Here is an 18,760-nt window from a genome sequence, read left to right on the forward strand (position 1 = left end):
TGGTTGGCTAACCCACGGGAGTGGATGGGGTTAGGCTAGACTGATGGATCTCTAAAATGAGACTCAATTCTGTTATGGTACGATAGATGATATAAATCTCAGATCAAAATTGTTCTATGGAAAAGAATCAATGGTGGTTGTGCCTCTCAATGAGGAAAACAGCGTTGGTCTCTATGATCCAAGTGCAAGTCTTTTCCTTGATCTTACTATGGGACTTACGGGTCCGGTCAGATCAGTTCAATTAGTTAAGGCTCTTCATTTTGAAGCCATTTACATGCTTATGGAATCATTCATGGACATCCACATGCCATTGTGGTTTCATTGAGTTGAGATGGCATTCATCAAAGCTTCTACACTCATTGGATGCCTTGGAATTCTATTAGGATTATATGCATGAAGAAATTGATGGCAATATCCTCATATTTAGCAGCATGAGTTGTGGTTTTAATGCTTGGGAGCTACTATTGGACAATGGAAGGAAGCATGAGTCCATGCTAAGTTGGTTAATGATAATAAATTGTGGCATGAGTTCATGCTAAACTCATTGTAAGCATCTCTACTTTTACAATTGATATTCATCTACACCAACACTACACATTGACATACTCACACATTACTTTTCCTAGCATACTAGTGATGTGTGAGGGTACCTTGGCATATGGTGAAGAAGCCAAAGGGAGCATGTCTTGAACGATCGTGCTGTGAGTGCCTTGGTAAAGCGGTATGGGAGGGGATTAGGTACATTGGCGTGAAGACTTGGCCCCAACTCTTACCTTGGATTTAAACTTGGTAAGAGGGTGGGAAGTGCTTGGCAGGGAGATCGGCAAGCATCAACGTGCTCCTTTGACATTTGAAGACTTCAAAGAACACTTGCATGAGGTAAATGGGGCCTATCTGGTGGACACATTAACACTTATATTGGTCAAAAGTTGCATTAAGCGATGCCAAAAGATGTATGCAATGTGGGCAAGTGCAGGTGATTGATTGGATATTGGATTGATTGTATTTGGAAAATTGAGATTTAGTTCCAAGTACAAAGAAGACCATGTCAATTTTTTTCCAAGATTCTATGTACATGTGGGATTGAAGGTAAATATGGTGATGATGATGTGCTTTGGAATGCTTATTACGCTTATGATGCAAGGGAGAATGACCTAGTGCAATTGGAAGATAATTAGAAGCCATTTGGAGTCAATTTGATAATTTCTGCAAAAATTGAAAACCCTAATACAGTCTGTGCGCAATTGGATTAAGGTTTGGGAATTTACATACTCTCAAAGTAATCCTTTAGATCTTCCTATCAAGCTGTCAACTTGTCAAATTGGGCACTATTCTCCAATTTGCCAAACTTCATCCGAAGGTAATCTTTGGCCTAGTCAAAAACAACACGTTAATTGGGGGAATTTGATATCATGGAATGATTGTACAACCTTAGGGCTCTCTAACAAACCAAAGTACACCCAATTCCAATGTCATTTGGATGGTCAAATCTCTAGGGTTGATTTTGACCTAAAAGTCAAAACAAATAATGGTTGCACATTGACCAAAGTCAAACCCATTATACCAATGTTTAGTATCTCCTAGAGAATTCTCAAGAGCAAAGAATCTTTCAATTCTAAAATTTTTGAGGATTTTAGGAGCAAATCTTCATTTTCAGATATATCCCTATTAACCCTAAAACAAAGAAGACTAGGCCACATCGAATTTCCATTGTTTTTCCATAGATGTATAGAGCATCTTAAGAGCTTTCTAACAAGCCTTATATCACCTCATTCTGACATCTCTACTCTATTTTATCATCCACTTTTGAAAAAATTTACATTCTCATGGCTGACAAGCCAAAAGGGGGACCGAGGAAGTTGTCATTGGCTCAGGGGGACCGAGGAAGTTGTCATTGGCTCAGGGGGTGCAATACTAAGAAACCCTATGTATCACATGCATTCAAGGGGTATTTAAAAAACCCTTTAGCTATGAATTTTTCATGAATAAAATGACCCCCTTTTTCTTATGGACTTATGGTTCTTTTTCAAAATTGTATAAAACCCCTTCTGTAAATGCATTTTGTAAGTTTACCTTAAATTTTTGAATTTAAAAAACCCTTCATTTGAACTCACGTGCTATATTTACATATTTTTAGGTGAACCCCCCTGAGGTCATTGACCATTGAGGAAATGGATGGTGGGGATATGGATGTTCATGACACTGTGAACAGTATGGAAGACACAATGGGGCAAGCTTCAAAGGAAGTTGAGGAGGAGTTGAATGCGGGGAGTGCTCATAAGCCAAACCCTGAAGCCTTGCAACCCACATTGAATGATGCCCTCCTTCATATTGGTAGAAAAGTTGGAGTCTATCAACTACACTTTGAACTCCAAGTTTGACACCATGGTCACAAAGATGGGAGTTATGGGAGGAAAGGTTGAGCCAACCCATGAGTCAACCTCAAGTCGGCAATCATAGTTGACATTGGCAAAGCAAACTTGTTCAATTTTGTGCTAGTGTTCTTCGACGATATACTGATATATAGTAAGAGAAAAGAAGAGCACCTATCTCATGTTGTGAAGCAAGTGTTTGAAGTGATGAGGGAGAACAAGTTATTCGCAAAAGATAGCAAATGCTCATTCATCGTCACTGAAGTGGAATATCTTGAGCATTTAGTGGGAGAGGATGGCATAAGAGATGATCCAAAGAAGGTGGCATGTGTAAAAGATTGGCCAACACCAAGTAATTCAACTCAATTGAGAGGATTTTTGGGGTTATCTTATTTCTATAGAAGATTCATGGAGCATGTCATGTGCATGTTTTCCCATGGACAAATCCTAGAGCTAATACTGAAGGGGCAACCAGAAAAACAAATTAGAACCAAAACTTGGAGCATAAAGTGCAGAAGTGGCAAGGTGGACTAGGAGAAGAACATGAAAAGGATGCTATCGGCGGCGGCGGCTGATTGAAGAGGTCTGTCGGCTGAACCAGAAGGTCGGCTATACCAGGGCAAGGCAACTGAAAAACGCATCATTGATGGATTTTATGGTCAGTCGGCCGGCACTCCAGGGGGTCCAAGAGCCTATATAAGGCACATATGCTCATTGTTGTAGTCATTCACTCCCCATTTGGGTGTGGGTCAAGTATTAGGATTGTTTTGGTGTTTACCACCTTTTATGAAAGGCAGCCTATGGCTGTAGATGTAGGGTACCTTTTTGTACCATATGAATATACTGAATTTCCAGCTCTCTCTCTCTCTCTCTCTCTCTCTACTCTCCCTTCTGTCTGCGTTTTTGCATCAGCATGTTCTAGATGGTGTTTAGGGCTGAAAGAAGACTCTCAGAGCTTCTGCAAGTTACATTGGTATTAGAGCATCACGCTCAACAAAGCTAAACACTGATTCAGTCCCATATAATGGTGTACAGGTGTCCAAGGTACAGGAAAGTGCACGGATACGAAGCCCAAGGCAAGGAACACAAGATCAGGAAGAGCTCCTAGGAGGTTTGTTGGTGGTGTTCCACAAAGCCAGAGGGGATGGCAATCCTGTGAGCTAGATAGGTTCTCGGGCAATGGTCCCAAGGGAGGATTATCCTCCAAGGGGTGATGTGAGAGTGCCAGACTCATTTCTTAGGAATGAAGACCAAGACAGTGTTCACAGGACTGGATGGAATAGATGCATATATCTTATTCAGAGTTAGAGTGGTTTTGGAGACCAACTGGGGTTTTCAGAGAAAAGGGTTGCCAAAGAATGGATGGATGACAGAGGAACTTCGAGAAAAGATTGGGATGAGGACAGTCATCCAAGAACAGGTTGGAATCCTATCATCAACTTTAGCAGAGGGGGATGTCATGTGCATGTTTACCCATGGACAAATCCTAGAGCTAATACTGAAGGGGCAACCAGAAAAACATATTAGAACCAAAACTTGGAGCATAAAGTGCAGAAGTCGCAAGGTGGACTAGGACAAGAACATGAAAAGGATGCTCTCGGCTGCTTGAAGAGGTCTGCCGGCTGAACCAGAAGAAGTTCAGCTGTACCAAGGCAAGGCAGCTAAAAAAATGCATCATTGATGGATTTTATGGCTCTGCTGGTCGGCCAACACTCCAAGGGGTCCAAGAGCCTATATAAGGCACAAATGCTTATTGTTGTAGTCATTCACTCCTCATTTGGGTGTGGGTCAAGTATTAGGATTGTTTTGGTGTTTACCACCTTTTATGAAAGGCAGCCTATGGCTGTAGATGAAGGGTACCTTTTTGTACCATATGAATATACTAAATTTCTAGCTATCTCTCTCTCTCTCTCTCTACTCTCCCTTCTGTCTGCGTTTTTGCATCAGCATGTTCTAGATGGTGTTTAGGGCTGAAAGAAGACTCTCAGAGCTTCCGCGTGTTACAGAGCATTATGCATCTAGCGGCACCACTCAACAATCTTCTCAAGAGGGAAGCTTTCTTTTGGGATGCTATTGCCAAAAAAAGCTTCAATGAGCTCAGATCCTTGCTTACTTCGGTCCCCATTCTTATTTATCCCCGATTTTTCCAAGACTTTCTATGTGAGAGGGGATTCAAGTGAAAGAGGACTTGGGGATGTTTTGTATCAAGAGCATGGAGTCATTGCTTTTGAGAGTAGAAAGCTTACTGAAAACGAGATGGCATTACATGTTTATGAGCAAGAGATGCTTGCTATCCTTCATGCTATCAAGAAGTGGCATTACTACTTGTATGGTTCTTACTTCAAGGTGGGAATTGATCATAGGGTGCAACAATTTTCCTTATCCCAACCAACTCTCTCTCCCAAGAAAAAGAGGTGGCTAGCCACTCTTCAAAGTTATGATTTTGAGATATCATATACTCTAGGCAAGGACAATGTAGTAGCGGATGCATTGTCAAGAATGTGGGCTTGCACTATGACATTAATTATAGAGTTTTATAGTGATTGGATTAAGGGAATTCAAGAGGAATACCTCCTAAATGAGGTTGCTAGCCACATTTACAAGAAATTATAGCAAGGTAATCATGAAAATTTTCCAATGACAAGGCTCACAACAACAACCTCTTATGGTACAAGGATCAAGTGTATCATGTTTCTACCTCATGCTACATACTGAAGGTGCTTCATGAGATGCATTCTTCTCCACTTACAGGTCATCTTGGTGTATTGAAGACATATGACAAAGTGAGCAAAATCTTCTTTTGGAAAGACATGTGGAGGGATGTCAAGAAGTTTGTGAGATGGAGTGTCCTTCATGTTAAAGAAACAAGGATAGCCATCAACTACCTGGTGGTTTACTTCATCATTTACCCATTCTAGATGGGAAGTGAACTCACATATCAATGGATTTCATTACGGGTCTTCCCAAGAGTAAGCATGGGTGGGATCAAATATTTGTGGTGGTGGTTGATCGGCTTACCAAATCAGCCGATTTTATTGCTTCCAAGGTCACATATGGAGCATCTCAAATTGCTAAACAATTGTGGAGCATGTATTCAAGTTGCATGGGTTGCCACTCAACATAGTGTGTGATAGAGACACCAAGTTCATGGGAACTTTTTGGAGATCTTTATATGAGAACATGGGCACACAAATCACTCCTTCTACAACCTATCATCCTCAAACGGATGGGAAAATGGAGTGTACTAACAAGTGGCTTGAGATGTACTTGAGACACTATTGTCATGCTATACAAGCTTCATGAGATGAATGGTTGCATCTTGCTAAATTTTGTTATAATTCAAGCAAGAATTTGAGCATTAGGATGTCTCCTTTTGAGGCTCTTTATGGTTATCAAGTGCATATGCCATCCATAGCTTTTCAAGAGGACAAGGTGGTTAATCCTTTAGCAGCAGCCAAAGATGAATTGGAAAGGATGAGACAACTTCTTAAACTTTGCAAGGACAACATGAAGAAGAATCAAGATGTCATGAAGGCTAGCATAAAGGCAATGTGAAGTTTCAAGAGAGTAACTATGTGTTGTTGAAGCTTTCAAAGATCCGTCATAACATTCTCAAAGGCTCCACCAACCCAAATCTTGCTCATAGATATTATGGACCATATTTGGTGCTCAAGAAGGTTGGTGACTTGGCCTACAAGCTTGATTTGCCCACTTCTAAAAGAATCCATAATGTATTTCATATATCCAATCTTAAGAAATTTGTAGAGCTTATATCTCAAGTGATGGAGCCTATATCTCAAGTGATGGAGGAGCTTCCAGCCATGGATGAAGAAGGGGAGAGCGACCGGAGAGGATTGTTGGAAGAAGAATAAGAGAATTGAGGAATAAGAGCATTGAAGAATTCGTCATCAAATGGAAGCACTAACCCTTGGATGAGGCTACATGGCAACCACTTTCTTACGTACAACAACAAGGTTTATCTATGGAGAGTGTTCCTTGACCATGTGGCATGCTTTTGTTCGGACTTACAAGGGTTTCATGAGGAAGTATTACATGCTGGGATTTTTGGACAGATTTTGCAGAAGTTCATTTGAAGGCTTCTTCTTGTTGCTATTAGACTTCAATGGTCATCATGAGAGTGTATACATTGAGGAGAATGTTGGCTACTTGATTGATGCATTTGCAGCCTATTATGAGCTCATTACCGTCCTCTCCATTGATGTATATTAAAGGATGTATCCAAGTGTACATAGAGTAGATTTTGAGGATAAAATATTTGGGAAAGGGATGGTTTGTAATAAAGTAGGAACTTTGGCTCAACTATAAAAGGGGCTCATGGATCTTCATTTCTACCTTTTTATACTTTTGATCATATGACTTTTGGAATTTACATTGGAGCCTAGAGCTACCATACCTTGACTTATGGAAGGATATTTTTATCCTTTGTGGTGAAAGGCTAAATCACTTAGGCATTGTGTATGATTTCTTGCTAATTGCATGGTAATCTACATAATGATTTATTCCAAATCTCAGCTTATGGTCATTCGATTTTAGCAACTAGCCCACAACATATAACTTGCACTTCACATGTGATACACAAAGACTTTACATCACCTTTTCCCTTTTACATTTAACCATAATAAATCAACTTTTGTTCAAACGGATCATACAAAATGATATGCATTTGGGAGAACCTTTTCTCCCCTTAAAAGTGCACACCATGGAGAACAACCTACCTCCCCTCAAGCAAACTACAAATGTGGAAAGCTCTTACCTCACACTAAATTATATCACTAGTTTGATTCCTTTCATCCACACTTCCCTTCTTTAAATTATATGTTTGTGTTGGTATCAATGTTTATGATTGGGTTTCTTATAGATATAATATATACATCATGTCTTTTGGTCTCTTTTATCCAAAAACCCAATGGTCATCTCTAGTTATAGCTTTTCTCTTGTTGACTTTGATAAACAATGCCATATTGTTTGGTGTGGAAAAATACTTAAGTATCATAAAGGAAAACAAACCATTGGCAAGATAAACAATGTATCGATTGCATCAAACAATATTGTATCTAATCACATGACATCATGGAAAAAGTACAACACCCTTAGTCATGAAGACATTTATCTACCTTACTATATTAAAAGTATTACAAGCATATATGTGTGTAAGTCGAGAAGGAAGTTGGCGAACCATCACTTCAAAACAATGATCTATAGACATACATTGATGCCAACAAGAGCTATGCACAAGATGACCTAAGAAAGAGTATTTGCATATCCTATTGCTATAAACAATTTTCTTGTTAAATGTGATCAAATTTACTTCAACAACAAATTGAAAGAAGATTCATCTACTCCTACAAAAATACACGAAATCATTGTTTTGGTCAGCAGGCGAGTGGCTAAGGTCATCACAACCCACCCTACCCAAGAGGTCCTTAGTTCAAGCCTTGATCGGTAGGGTTGTGTGGGAGTGGTGTAGCCTCTAACTTAGCTACATCCCCTTGAGAGGGGGATTTTGAAAAAATTCAAGGACACTTCATTTGTAGATTTAGGATGCTTAAGCACACTTGGCCTCTTGCTGCATAATCCTAAGATAAGAGCTGCCTTAGAACTAACTTCTTCCTTTTCATATGTGTCAAGCGAAGTTTTCACTTAACGATGAGCAAGCAAGGTTTGAAATGTTTTCCCAGTTGCATGGTCCCCTACAAACTGTTTCTATGGTGAAAAACATAAAATTATTATGAGTTGTTCCTCTTGTATACATGCATCACAAAAACCTTATTGCTATGGATGCATCTAGCTACATCATTGAAATAGGTAAGACTTTTAGCTCGAGGTCCAATAAAAATTGATGGGCAACGTTCTTGTCAAAAATCTTAAAACATGCCCATAATCACTCATATTGAGTGAGGTATGAATTACTAGAATCACTCCATGCCAAGACCTATGATAGAGTTTTCAGTAAACTTGTTCAAGTCTTTCCCATCTATAATATTTAAGAACGAGGTATAGTTACCCTTTGTCTCTCTATACATGTGTGTGTGCGTATGCACGCACGCGTGCATGCGCGTGTGCGTGTGAGCTTGTAAGTGTGTGTGTGTGTGTGTCTTTTGTCTTACTTTTACCTTGCCTCCTTAAGTCCATTTTCTCTTGGCATTTAGTTCCTCAATGATGTCACAAGTATAGTATTGAGTGTAAAGAGTAAAGCAAGCCCACCAATTTAGATGGATACAAGATCGTCATGTGCACCAATCTTAACATACTTATGATGGTAGACAAAATTTCACTTCAGGACTCGTTCAACATTACAACTTTTCTCTACCAAGCAACAATCTTAACATCAAGGTGGGCTTGGCTTTACACAGTTGCTCTCTTTTTATTTTGATCAAGTTTTTAATAATGCCACAAGTATTGTATGATTGAGAGAGAGAGAGGTATTCGCAATGAATTTCAAAGCATTTTAGTCACCAATTCCAACTTAGTATTCACAATGCTAATTTCTGAAATTCAAAGTGCATCATCTCTCTAAATTTCAAAGTATCTGTAATGAATTTCAAAGCATCAGTGTCAAGTATTCATGATGGTGATTCTAAAATTCGAAGTGCATCCTCCCTCTAAAGAGAATTACATAGTTTAACAATCATTGTTCTCCACATAACTCAACCCCTCCGTGTTCTTTCTCTCATTACTCATTGTATATGATTGACTGGCATTGTGGCTCTACTACAGCTGATTAATAGAAGAAGATTTTTTTGTTGGACCACCATTTGCATCAAGAACATCTTTGTTTTCATATTATGTATTTGGTGACATAGTTCATTTTGGCCTTTCAAACATATTAATGTAGTTTTTCTTTCTTACTTTATGATTCTCTCCCTCTCTCCCCCTTTCTTAAGGAGCAGCTTGGGTTGACTTCTTTACTAACTCTTTAATGGGGAGAGAGAGAGAGAGAGAGAGAGAGAGAGAGAGAGATTTTTGCTAGCTCTTTAATGGAGGACAGAGAGATATACTTTTTTGCTAGCTCTTTAATGGAGGACAGAGAGAGAACTTTTTGCTAGCTCTTTAATGGAGGACAAAGATATTTTTTTGCTAGCTCTTTAATGGAGGACTCTCACGTGCACGTGTGCGTGAGAGTGAAAAAGAGTCCATTAAAGAGCTAGCATGGTAATTGAGCAGGACTAGCAACGTCTAATTGTCCATTAAGCCAGCACATATATCTAGGCCTATTTCGGATCTGACAGAGCCGTGTGACGGTATACGTCGATAGGGTTGTACAAGACATTACAACTAGGGCTGGCAAAGAAGAAGTTAGCTTTTGGAGAGCAAGAAAAGATGCCGTATAGTCCATTGTCGGATTGACTGATATGAGCGTCCCGCCTGGCGAATCGAAGTTTCAGTCAACTGGCCACCCGGCCCGTGGCACAAGCACAGTGGAAACACGCGAACGCATACTGGTGTGCTTCCTGCCTGTCGAGATTAAGCAGCGACAAGGTCTAGATTGGAGGAGCTGGAAACAATTGCATGAAAGCCGATTACTCAACCCCTTGGAGACAATTAATGAAGCGATATCCCGAGACACCAAAACCATAGGTTGTATCGATGAGATCCTACGTTGAGCTAGATCCCCGGCTCGAAGTCATAGGATCTTCAGTACCCACTCAGCATTCTATGACACTTCGGCCTTTGTGTCACAAGCCGATCGAGCAAGAAGAGTGGCTCGAAAACCAGAGAGAGTTTTTTGCTAGCTCTTTAATGGACTCTCTCTCTCACACACGCACGTGTGGACATGCACACACACAAACACACATTTTTTAAAAGAGAATGTGAATTTGAGTTTTTTAGTCAACATAACATTAGTAAAACAAGGGTCCTTATTTTTCCACGTGACAAGATACTTTTTTGCTAGCTCTTTATTGGAGGACTCATGCGTACGTGTGCGTGAGAGAGAGAGAGAGAGAGAGAGAGAGAGAGAGAGAGATAAGGGATGTGAATGGATGTGATAGCATGTGAATCAGGATGTGAATGAATGTGTTGGCATGTGAATCGGGATGTGAATGAATGATATAGGATGTGAATGAATGTGTTAGCATGTGAATCAGGATGTGAATGAATGATAACGGATGTGAATGGATGTGATGTGATGTGAATCGAGATGTGAATGAACGATAAGGGACGTGAATGAATGTGTTAGCATGTGAATCGGGATGTGAATGAATGAGATGTGATATGAAATGGATGTAATAAGATGTGATAAACAGGATAGATGTTAATGTATATGAAGTGATGAGATGTATAGGTATATACAAGTGGATGAGATCTGATGAGGATAAATGAGAAAATAAGTGATGAGATAGAAAAAGATATGATTAGATGAGAATGAAAATACTTATGAAATGAATGTGGGTTGATGTGTGGATAATGTGGATGGATGTATGGATGATGTGGATTGATGTATGAGTAATGTGGATTGACGTGAATGGATGTATGGATGATGTGGTTTGATGTATGGATAATGTGGATTGACGTGAATGGATGTATGGATGATGTGGATTGATATGGGGATAATGTGGATTGATGTGGATGGATGTATGGAAGATGTGGATGAATGTGTGGATAATGTGGATTGATGTGGATGGATGTATGGATGATGTGGATTGATGTATGGATGATGCGATTGGATGTGATTTGATGTGGGAATGATGTGATGTGATAGGGATCGATGAAGAAAAAAATTATGGGAAGATGAGAAAAGATGAGGACTAATGTGAAAGGATATGGAGTGATGAGAAAAGATGAAAATATTGTTAAAATTGTATTTATATATGAAATCTGTTTTTAAATGACTGTTTTATGTCAAGAATGCTGGGGAAGCATTTTGACCGTCTTGTGAATGAGATCGTGGAGACCTATCTGATGTCTCCCTTGTTGGCCTATCAGCCTTGGCCTAATTACATAACCAAGTATTTGAACCCGCTTCATTACACATATTTAGCTAGTTTTGGACAATTTTTCTTTTTGGTTAGGGCTAGGGTTTGCGGAAATCCTCAATGTGAAACACAGAGAGAGAGAGAGAGATTGACGACTCCAAAAGATCCAAGGGAGTATATGATACCAAAAAGGGTAGATTGTATCCATGATGAATACTGAGCCATGAGAACCAAAACATATTCTTTGGATGGGAGGATAGCAGCTGACTAGTAGGATTTTTCTTTGTAATGTTCCCATTTGAGCCTGAGACTTGGCTTAAGACTGCTATTGTCTTATAATCTATGTATTTGGTCTCATAGATCATTTTAACCTTTCATATCTCTCTCTCTCTCTCTCTCTCTCTCTCTCTCTCTCACACACACACACACACACACACACACACACACATGAAAAAGGCATTAAACAGAACATGGCAGTACTAGTTGAAACCATGGAAGAGACAAAGTGTAAAAACTAAGTTACCACCACATGCAAGACCCAGTAGAACTCCATGGAACTCACACATGAAACAAAGTACAGGTGCTAATACAGCAAGGGAAGAAGCATAGGAGGAAGGGATGAGAGAGACATGGAATTGGAGTGGGTTTGCATTTGCATGAAAGGGTACAGAGAGTGATTCTCAAAGGGCAACTATGAGGAGCTATGCAATACAAAGAATATGGAAACAAGGGAGGTTATTGCTGGTACCTGCGCCTGCGGCTGGCTGCACCGCCTGGAAGAAACTCCTTACGGAGAGGCTTCGGAGGAGGGTCAGGCTTGTTGGGGTCAGGAACCTTGAGAGAGAGGACCTCACGGCCGGAGCCCCCACGCGTGACCACACGCACAGTGACCTCATCCCCTTCTTTGAAGATCTTCCTAAGCTTCTCGAGGCCGCCCAGAAACCCTAAGTCTTGGGCGGGCAGATAGGCCTCTCTGCCGCTGGGCATGGTCACCCAGTACCCTACCGGCATCACCCCCTTGATGGTGGCCTGGTATGTGCCCGGATCCCCCTTCTTCAGCATCTTTTCTGGTGGTAAATCCACCTCCACATCGTCGTATGGGTCGTAGCTGCTGTAGTTGCTGTAGCGCTGCGCAGCCATCACTCGTAGCCATGGCTTCCCCCTCGCGCACACCTTCCCAAAGCCTGCTTCGTTGCCTCCCAAGCTGTTAGCCTTCCTTACCGCACCTGGCAGCTTGCATGTGCAATTCGCCCCTGCTGTGATAGTAGTAGCAGTAGAGAACTTCACAGGAGCTGCAGCCATGGCAACTATAGCCTGTGCAGGAGCAAGAAGCGCTGAGGAGCTCATCTCCGAGACTACAAAACTACCCCTCCGGCAGAAATGAGTGAGAATGTCAACCCTACCTGGAGAATAGCTATCTCATCTGAAATGTCTTACACATTATTCAATTTATTCAAATTATTTTGTTTTAGCAAGAGATCGGTTATGGAATTTAAGTTGCCAGGCCTTGGTTTTTTTTTTTGAATTAATGGCCTACCGTAACTCGCCCGTTGTTCGTTTTTTTTTGTATTGCGCGGGTTATTTTAGAGACGGAATTGACGGACCGCATGCCTAATCATTTAGGCATGTGGGAGAAGGGGGCCCCGGCTATCGCGGTGTAGGGCAAGAGCCCTTGTGTGTGTTCAAGTTGAGAGAGGTAATGTAAGGTTTCCTTCACACATTTGTGGTTCTTAGTTGAATATCCGTGATCTAGCTCACTAATTGTGTATCATCCAGTAGTTACATCTGTCACCCTTGACAAATCAATGTGTCACCGACCTAAGTTAGTTTTTTGTTGTTGACGACACACATTGGCATATTGTGCGCATCACATGTTGCATATGGCCGACGCCAACAATCTATGTCCTTCCACCTCTAACATCGCATCATGTGAGGACTTGCTTTTTGTCTTTTCTAATTAGTCACAAATGGTTCCCTCCCTTTTCTACACTCCTAAGAAGGAAGCTTCAATGGCAAAGTGGATTCTATAATGGAGAATGAATAGGGAGCAACGCAAATTGTGGTTGTGGTGGAATAAACCTCTTATATAGGCCCATGATTGTGGGTGGTTCCACAAACAAGTGGAGTTTCGAAGAACCCAAAGAAGGCATGGCTATTTGAAAAGTTCCACCAAAAGCAAACTATGTGGATCGCATAGCCTATAGAGAGGAAATACTTTAAGATATGACTAGCATACTAAAGGTAGTACTTTAAGATATGACTAGCATACTAAAGGTAGTACTTAAAAATAATGATGTACTTATCTTGTCACGGTTTATCCGTCCATCCTTCTGTGGTTAATTGGGGATGCCTGATTACTACTATGTTCAAAGCATAGCACTTGGGTGATTCCAAATATTCATGTGTAGGACATATGAAATTAGGGATGTCTGGAACTAAGTGTTGATTTAATGCTTATGTGCTACCATGTAACCTTAGCATATGTTGCTAATGTGAATATGTTTGAATAGATAACCTTGTGTAGGTTGGTGAGATTGACGGGCTTTATGCTCGTAAGCCGAAAATGGTTGGGACGTGATGGCGGTGATATGGTATGAGTACTTATTGGGAAGGGTTTTCTCAACCACACACTAGATGACAGTTATTTTCTCGAGAAAGAGTCATTGATCTGGTGTGTTTGATCACCCTCTGGGATCATTGGGGATGCCCATGGCTTAGAGAAAACTGGACATGAGTACGTGTTAGTACTCATGATTGCTATCGGTGTTAGTAGTTGTGAGCTACTAACATAGAGTGTGAGCATGTTTTGCTCATGAGCCAGGGTGAATATGGCATGAATATAAGACAATGGATCGAGATGGTTGATATCTTAACAACAATATCGATTTTTTGGTATGACGGGTATGCTTCTTACCAACTGTTATTGTTTTTGAAAAAAAAAATATTTAACAACACGCATACCTTGTTGTTGATGGTTTTGGTAGGACTTGCCAAATACATTTTATTGGTAATGTATGATCTAATGTACCATGTGCACAACCCTGCTGGTTTGTTGGACGTTCCTTTTGTCAAATTTCTAGACCAGGTTTGCAAGCTATGCAACTGAGAACTTTCTTAACTGGGAGAACTGTTATGTGAGTGAACTTTCTTGAGAATTTAATTATATTTATTCAATAAAAATTATAGTTAGAGATGAGAGTATATGAATATCTCTAAACAATTAGAGAAATATAAAGAAAATAAATTTATGATAAAACTAGCATATTTATGATAAGAATCCCCAAAAGTAGGTCGGTTTTTGCATACAGTTGAATTTAGCGAAACGGTCCACGCGTTGAGTTGTAGAACAGGCCTTCTGACGAAACGGTCCACGCGTTGAGTTGTAGAACATGCCTTTTGATGAAAAACCAGAGAGATACAGTGGCTGTAAGTTGCAGGCATGTACTTGTATACATGGAGCTAGGACAAGCTGAGACAAGCAAACGTCTACAGGGAGTATTAGTTCTCTTATTATTTTCCTTATATGGTTTAATTATTTCATGAGAGAGAGAGAGAGAGAGAGAGAGAGAGAGAGAGAGAGAGAGATTAAACATGGCTTATAAGAATTGCAGGTTCATTAGATGAAGCTCTCTTTTCTTTCCATCTTTTATTTTCTCCTTTGATGAGAAGATGTATTGATTGTATCAAGTTACTTCATACCTTAATATATCATTGAAATACTCATATGTGAGATCACGGGTCTCGCATATGGGGGGACAGATTAGACCCAATGCTTTTGTCTTGTGTTCATAAATATTTTTTCGTTTAAGTTTTCCGTTCAATTCTTCTTCTAAGGTTGATGTATTAACTTGTAGTTATCTTATTTAAAATAATTTATAAAATTTATTGAAAGCTTGTACTTTGAGAAAAGGTCGTGTAATATATCTCCATGCTATGGAGAGCAAATACTTTGAGATGATTGGCATACTAAAGGTAGCACTTAAAATAATGATGTACTTATCTCCATGCCATGGAGAGGAAATACTTTGAGATATAAATCTCATACTAGAGGAAAATTATTATGTACTTATCTCAAGTTGCCTCAACTTAAAAGGCTTGTATATGTAACTCAACTTAAAATTATTATGTACTTATCTCAAGTTGCCTCAACTTAAAAGGCTTGTATATGTAACTCAACTTGCTAGGCCATGCTAGTGTTTTACCAAATAATCTACCTAAGGAAGCCTAAACATAAAGTTCATCAAGCATGACAAACAATTTTGTTATTAGCATAATTGGGTAGATGGAACATACGTCAATTATGAGCAAGACTATGACAAAAATAATGAAGAACTTAATGAACCATAAAGCCCTCAAAACCTTCTTGAGCACATTAATAATGGAAGACTTGAGGTAGCACTGTTCCGATCCTTTTTAAGAGAAATCATTAGCCTTACGAATATTTTTGTGAACATCAACCTCACTAACACATGGATCCCAAAAATGTAGGTATCAATGGATAAAAGAAGATCCGACTAGACCTAAGGTATAAACACTCTTTTTTAATCGAGTTGAAAGTAAGACGCAAATTCATTAGGGCCAAAAATAGAAAAAAAAAGGGCTATGTAAGGATTGGATTAACTTTCTTAATCAAAGTGATCTAACTAAAATAGAAGAGACAAATAGCTATATTAAATGCATCTGTTTTACCTATATTTAGAGGATAGTGTCTTTAATATGCTATCCATCACGTATCTATAGTGTCTTTAATTCACTTATACTAGCAGTCGTCTTACCTACTTTAGTACACTCTTAAATATTTTCTAAAATAAGCTTATTCCAAAAATTTGAATTCATAGCGTACGTCTCTCTTCCATAGGGCATGATGCGAGTTTTTCCCTCTCTTTTCTTTTTACTATCTTTTTCTCCCTTCCCACCATCTCTTGATTTCTCTTTGAATCTTCATTATTTTGTGTTTAATACTGCTTTCTTTCCTCTTCTTGCCATAGCGACACAAACTCAAAGAAAAGGCACCATATCAACTTGGTGCTTGACAAAGACTACTACACATGGAGAAGTATTCATCATAAAGCTCTACATGATGAGACTGAAGCTCAAAGACTACTACACATGGAGAAGTATTCATCATAAAGCTCTACATGATGAGACTGAAGCTCAAAGACTACGTGCAGAAGAGAAGAAGCATGTAGATTTGTGGGTTCAAGGAGATCTATATCCTCTTGACCCATCAACTGGTAAGCCTCCATCATTCAACACTTTACATGATCCTGTTTAATTCATCATTCAACACTTTACATGATCCTGTTTAATTCATTGGGGATAGTAAAGAAGGCTTATTTGGGTACTGCTCAAGTTTAAACAAGCAAGCTACCATTTTCCATTATCAACACACACACATACAAACACACACACACACACACACACACACACACACACACACACACACATGAGCAATCTGTTAAAGGGTTAGAAGACATTATGATCTCACAAACTCAGCGTCGTCATGTAAATGAGTTAGAAAGGCTACTTCAATCATCTCAAGAAGAGATGACAAAGCTTAGACAAACTAACAAAAAATGGGAGGAACATACACTCCAAAAAAACCCAACTAAAAAGCATTTCTTTTGGGTTAAGGGCAAGATCTAGACATTTTAAGAGTGTTACATACCTAGCAACACATGGGGGTGCTAAGAAGAAACGGATGAAGCTTGTTTGAAGCTACATGAATAGTGTGGGAGGTTTTTGCTTGGATAATCCTATAGATAATCCTTGGTTTTTTCTTGGATAATCCTATAGATAGAATTGCTTGGATAATCCTTGGTTTTTTCTTAGATAATCCTATCAAGTTTGCTATAAAAAACAATGACTTAATTGAAATGCTCAAGCTTTCGGAGTATGCAAGGCTTCAAAGGAGGGCAGTCAAGGAAGTTTGCAATGACTTTCGTGACTTGGTCAAGCCCGATGAGGTGACGGAGGCATGTGACAAGGTTTCAATAAGCAGGAAGGAATATCGAGGCATATCAAAACTACTTATCCAAGGTATGAAGCCCTAACGTCTTCATGTGTTCGGCTTACCCCAACCACATACCGTAGCAATGCCATGACACCAAAATTTTTTTGGCTATTCCAGGGCTCATAGCTCAATACAAACACATTGATGGTTTCATGATTGTAGAGAAGCCAAAAAAAATGACATCAACATTCAAGTATGACATGTATATTAACATATTTACAGATGTTAGAAGGGTCCAATCAGCCATGGTGAAAAAATGGAAAGATTCAGTATAGAACTGATGAACATAACTTTAAATTATGCTCAGGGAGACAAGCCATTACATAGCGCATAGTCAAAGATGGAACTATGATAGCTAGGGATAGTTGTGCAGTGCTAGATTAGAGTCATGATACTCTCAAGTGGTTATTATGGTGGCACATAGAAATTCCAAGCATCATTGATGCTCAAAATAAAGGTGAGAAGTTTGTGGTGGATGGGGTAGGAAACTTTATAGTAGAGTGGCACATGAGTGCCAATTTGAAAGCATTAAAGTGCATATATGGGGTGTGTGATGGTCCTAGATCAGCAAACCCATGACTCTATTGCATGATGGCAAGCATGAACAATCTAGAATGGTATAGCCCTACAATGGATTGTATGAAGATTCCATCCAGAGACAAGACAAAGGAAGTAACTGGAGATGAAGAACAAACCAAGGCTTAAGGGAAATCAAAGACCAAGATCAAGGGAAAGTCAACCAAAAAAAAAGCCTAAGTCAAGGGTGAACCATATATTATGCCTAGAGAGAGTTCACATTTGTACTTTACATACGACAATTAAAATATTGGATAAGCTATTAAAGCTTCATCTTGACTATGCTTATTCCATTTTGCCATTAGAGTTGTTGATAGCTCTAATGAATCCGAGGAAGAATAATTTTTTATATCCCATAAGGTAACTGGCTCCCCTACGTAGCTGAGCTCGCTGAAGCTTCCGCTCCCCCCTGCACGCACCCCCCCTCCCCGCCCTCGTGCCTGTTTCCCCTGCCTGCCCTGGTTTTTTGCCGCCCTTGCATTTGCTCCCCCTGCCTGGTCTTCTTGCGCCCCCCGCCCCAGCTCTGTAGCGCCCATCGCCCCCTGCTCCTCTCCTTCACGCCCCCCCTGATTCTCCCTTTCTTCAGTGACCCCCCCCTCTGCCAGCCTCCGCCCTCTCCCCCCCACCCCCTTTCGCGTTGCCTCCTCCCCCCCCTGTTTTTTTTCGCCACCACCGCCTTACGCCCCTCCCCTTTTTTTCGCCACCGCCTTATGCCCCTCCCCTTTTTTCTGTTTTTTTTTCGCCCCCTCTGTTTTCCTCTGCCTTCCGCCTTTTCCCCTTTGCCTTTTGTGCAGCTCGGTTCTTGCAGGACTCTCCGCATTCCTTTCGCCTTCGACCTAGCTTCAGACACACTAATGGAGGCT

The 18,760-nt window shown here is 40.1% G+C and overlaps 1 protein-coding gene across 1 annotated transcript; it reads right to left on the reverse strand.

Moving 5' to 3' along the window:
- Positions 1 to 11,942: 11,942 nt before the first annotated feature.
- LOC147606437 (uncharacterized) lies at positions 11,943 to 12,713 on the reverse strand. The gene has a single exon (XM_086792163.1). The coding sequence runs from the start codon at positions 12,653 to 12,655 to the stop codon at positions 12,044 to 12,046; it is 612 nt and encodes a 203-aa protein (XP_086648289.1). The 5' UTR covers positions 12,656 to 12,713; the 3' UTR covers positions 11,943 to 12,043.
- Between the last annotated feature and the right edge of the window lie 6,047 nt (positions 12,714 to 18,760).

Source organism: Cibotium barometz, chromosome 57 (genome assembly GCF_041138505.1).
Source record: "Cibotium barometz isolate CiBa-2024 chromosome 57, ASM4113850v1, whole genome shotgun sequence".
Taxonomy (NCBI): domain Eukaryota; kingdom Viridiplantae; phylum Streptophyta; class Polypodiopsida; order Cyatheales; family Cibotiaceae; genus Cibotium; species Cibotium barometz.

Bases quoted from the DNA above. Each gene is read 5' to 3' on its own strand.
- LOC147606437 (XM_086792163.1), bottom strand. From the start codon at position 12,655: ATGAGCTCCTCAGCGCTTCTTGCTCCTGCACAGGCTATAGTTGCCATG.